Raw genomic sequence first — 3712 nt, 5'->3', positions numbered from 1 at the left:
ATGTTGGTGTTTTATCTTTCACTTGGATGTTATAAGTTGCACTGAGTAAATACAGCTGGCTAAAACAAAACTGTGTTCGTCTTCATTTCAGGCTGCAAAGCAACAAAATAAAAAATATATATTTTAAAAGGGGGGCGATTATTTTCTATAACCACTGTATATATATATATATTTATTTTAACATCACTGTTTTTATTGTATTTCAGAATAAATGCAGCCTTCTTTAAAAAAAACCTAAGCAACATACTGTATATATATCTTAATTTAAATATATTTATTATATATTTATAGAATGTATAATAAAATGCATATTAATTTCAGGCTGCAAAGCAACAAAATAAAAAATATATATTTTAAAAGGGGGGCGATTATTTTCTATAACCACTGTATATATATATATATTTATTTTAACATCACTGTTTTTATTGTATTTCAGAATAAATGCAGCCTTCTTTAAAAAAAACCTAAGCAACATACTGTATATATATCTTAATTTAAATATATTTATTATATATTTATAGAATGTATAATAAATATAATGCATATTAAATATATCTTATTTAAATATGAGTACAAATGAACAATGCTTACCATCAAATAATCCAGTATCTTCTGTTGTTCTGAGATACGTGACTGAAAAAACAAACAAAGAAATCAAGTGTAAAGTGTCTCTGGAGGGACTGCAGTATTCCATTAAATCAGCAAGTAGAAAGTCTCACCAAGGGCCCAGACGGCGGCTCCCAGCCCTCCCAGTATGATCAAGATCAGAGCTACCGCAGCGGCCACCCGACACCGGCTGAAGATACTCATCCCTGGACTTCCTGTAGGACAGAAACCAACACTTTCAGTACAGGACAAAGCATATATTTAAAGCAGTAGTTTAACAGAACAACCATGAATGAGATCAATAGTCCAAAGTCATCAATTCCTCACTGCTAAAGTAAACGTGGGACATCATCTCAGTGCCATGATCAGCTCTCTCTCTCCACACACACACACACACACACACACACACAGACCAGTGTCAGCATGTTCCTAGATGTAACCAAGTCAGTGTTAAGTGACCAATACCACAAAGACAGTCATATCCATTCCTGCATGCACTGAGCATTCACCACGGCTAAAGACCTTTATTCTCCTAGGACCAGTATTGTTCATTCATAACCATTATCATCCCAGATAAAACACATCCACATATAAATATGACTTTTTACGATATACAAATGACATATGCATCCTGCTTCTTAGATGTTTATACTGAAATGAAAAGACCCTAATAATCTCACAAGAGTTTCCTATCAGATGCTTAGTTTCAGAGAAAATCTCAACAATGTCATAGAGGGAACTCTGCTCAGATTTGCCAAGATACCAAAGTCTGGAATCAAATTATTTCAGTATGACCTCAAAGATATTCATAAAATTCAGTTAAAAACTATATATAAACAGCTGTATGTATATATATATATATATATATATATATATATAATGAATATACACATCTGATATCATAAATGCATCTTCATTTTATTCTTAAGTTTACATTTTGTTTTTACTTTTATTTAAAGCTAATGATATGACAATATAAGGAAAAAAAGCATGATAGGTGGATTTCCTGCATGTGCCTGGTGGTAAATGTGTAAAATGCTGTTTCTGTCAAAAATAATATTTTTAAGAAAATAATATACAGGTTTAAGTCTCGTGAGCTATAAAAGGGGTAACCTCTGAGCAATAAATCTTCCTTTGGGAGTAGTAGGAAATATACACGCCAGACTCAAACCTGCATCCCCTACATTGCAAACACATGCATTACCGTACCAATGATCCAAGGCTCCAACTAAACTACATTCAATGACAAGAATGAGCAGGGATAACCAGAATTAATTTTATATGGACTTTTTAATAATATTTAGCAAACAAACATGTAGGAGATGAGACATGTAGGATTTTGTGATTGATAGGCTTCAGATTCTGCTAAAATGCACAGGGGCTTCTGCACATGCAGCTGCCATGTGGACCATCACAAAACATGTGTTTTTCTGACTGTGAAGAGCTTGTGCAGAAGCTCTGGTGTGATGATTAACATGCGACATCAGACTACAGAGAGACTGTGCTGTCTGATAAGCCCAGAGCAAACAAACACACAAAACAGGTTGCTGCAGCTCTGCATCAGGACTAAACTGACAAGCCTTTGGGTCATATGGACATATCACGTAGAAACAATTCTTTACAGTATTATGATCCTCATGAATTAAACAAGCACAAAAAAAGTATAAAAATCTGTAATTCCCTGAAGGTGTAAAATCACTTGGTTTACCCAAAAATGAAAATTCTGTCATCATTCTTTCTTCTGTGGGACACAAAAGAATATATTTTGAAGAATGTTAGTAACCAAGCATTTTGGGTTCCACTGACTTCCAGAATATGGACAAAAATACTATAGTAGTTAATGGGACGCAAAACTGTTTGATTACCAACTTTATAAAAAAATATCGCCTTCTGTATTCCACAGAAGAAAGAAAAGCATACAGGTTTGAAATGAGTAAATGATTATATAATCTTCATTTTTGGGTGGACTATCTTTTTGAGAACAATGTGTGATGTGTTTGCTGGGAAATTCGTTCATGCTGGAGCTTGATGAACCATACTCTCAGCAGTTCCGAGGGAATCACAGGTCATGGTCACGGATATATAACAGATGGAAAGTGATGTTAGACTGATGTTTCTCACATGATGAGAAAAATGGTGGTGGGCTTCTGTTTTTACTTTCATTGAACTTAATTTCAAACACCAAGAGCTGAGATAAGTACCCTAAAGTCACTAACATCATTTCTTACATACACTACAGTATGTAAGAAATATTGTACGCTCACACGGTTGTTATAGCAAATTAAAACCTAACATGGTCATCCCCTTAACATGAAGGGAAAGAAATGTATTCAGCAGTAATGGCTATTCTCCCATTCCTTACACAAATGGTTTCTCAAAAAATGATTTAAGAAGTTTATTTGCAAATAAAGACACAGCAAACTACACTAGCATTCAGTGGTCTTGGGTCAGAAATTAATACTTTTACTCAGCAAGTTAATGCATTCAATTGATCAAAAGTGAAAGTAAAGACATTTATAAGAATATATTTTGAAGAATGTTAGTAACCAAGCATTTTGGGTTCCACTGACTTCCAGAATATGGACAAAAATACTATAGTAGTTAATGGGACGCAAAACTGTTTGATTACCAACTTTATAAAAAAATATCGCCTTCTGTATTCCACAGAAGAAAGAAAAGCATACAGGTTTGAAATGAGTAAATGATTATATAATCTTCATTTTTGGGTGGACTATCTTTTTGAGAACAATGTGTGATGTGTTTGCTGGGAAATTCGTTCATGCTGGAGCTTGATGAACCATACTCTCAGCAGTTCCGAGGGAATCACAGGTCATGGTCACGGATATATAACAGATGGAAAGTGATGTTAGACTGATGTTTCTCACATGATGAGAAAAATGGTGGTGGGCTTCTCTTTTTACTTTCATTGAACTTAATTTCAAACACCAAGAGCTGAGATAAGTACCCTAAAGTCACTAACGTCATTTCTTACATACACTACAGTATGTAAGAAATATTGTACGCTCACATGGTTGTTATAGCAAATTAAAACCTAATTAATTTAGGTTCCCCTTAACATGAAGGGAAAGAAATGGATTCAGCAGTA

At 34.1% G+C, this 3712-nt stretch overlaps 1 protein-coding gene across 2 annotated transcripts in view; it reads right to left on the bottom strand.

Moving 5' to 3' along the window:
* Nucleotides 1-3712, bottom strand: part of hpn (hepsin) — a 16774-nt gene that overhangs the window by 7430 nt on the left and 5632 nt on the right. For both annotated transcript variants that reach the window (XM_016536380.1, XM_016536381.1), the window contains 2 exons: nucleotides 720-821; nucleotides 592-633 (listed from right to left, as the gene is read on the bottom strand). In XM_016536380.1, coding sequence (XP_016391866.1) covers nucleotides 592-633; nucleotides 720-821 — 144 coding nt within the window. The remainder of the gene's footprint in view (nucleotides 1-591; nucleotides 634-719; nucleotides 822-3712) is intronic.

The sequence above is a fragment of the Sinocyclocheilus rhinocerous genome, unplaced genomic scaffold, assembly GCF_001515625.1.
Source record: "Sinocyclocheilus rhinocerous isolate Xijiao unplaced genomic scaffold, SAMN03320098_v1.1 scaffold5, whole genome shotgun sequence".
NCBI lineage: Eukaryota > Metazoa > Chordata > Actinopteri > Cypriniformes > Cyprinidae > Sinocyclocheilus > Sinocyclocheilus rhinocerous.
The sequence above is the reverse complement of the archived record's forward strand: the minus strand, read 5'-3'. Positions and strand labels throughout refer to the sequence as shown.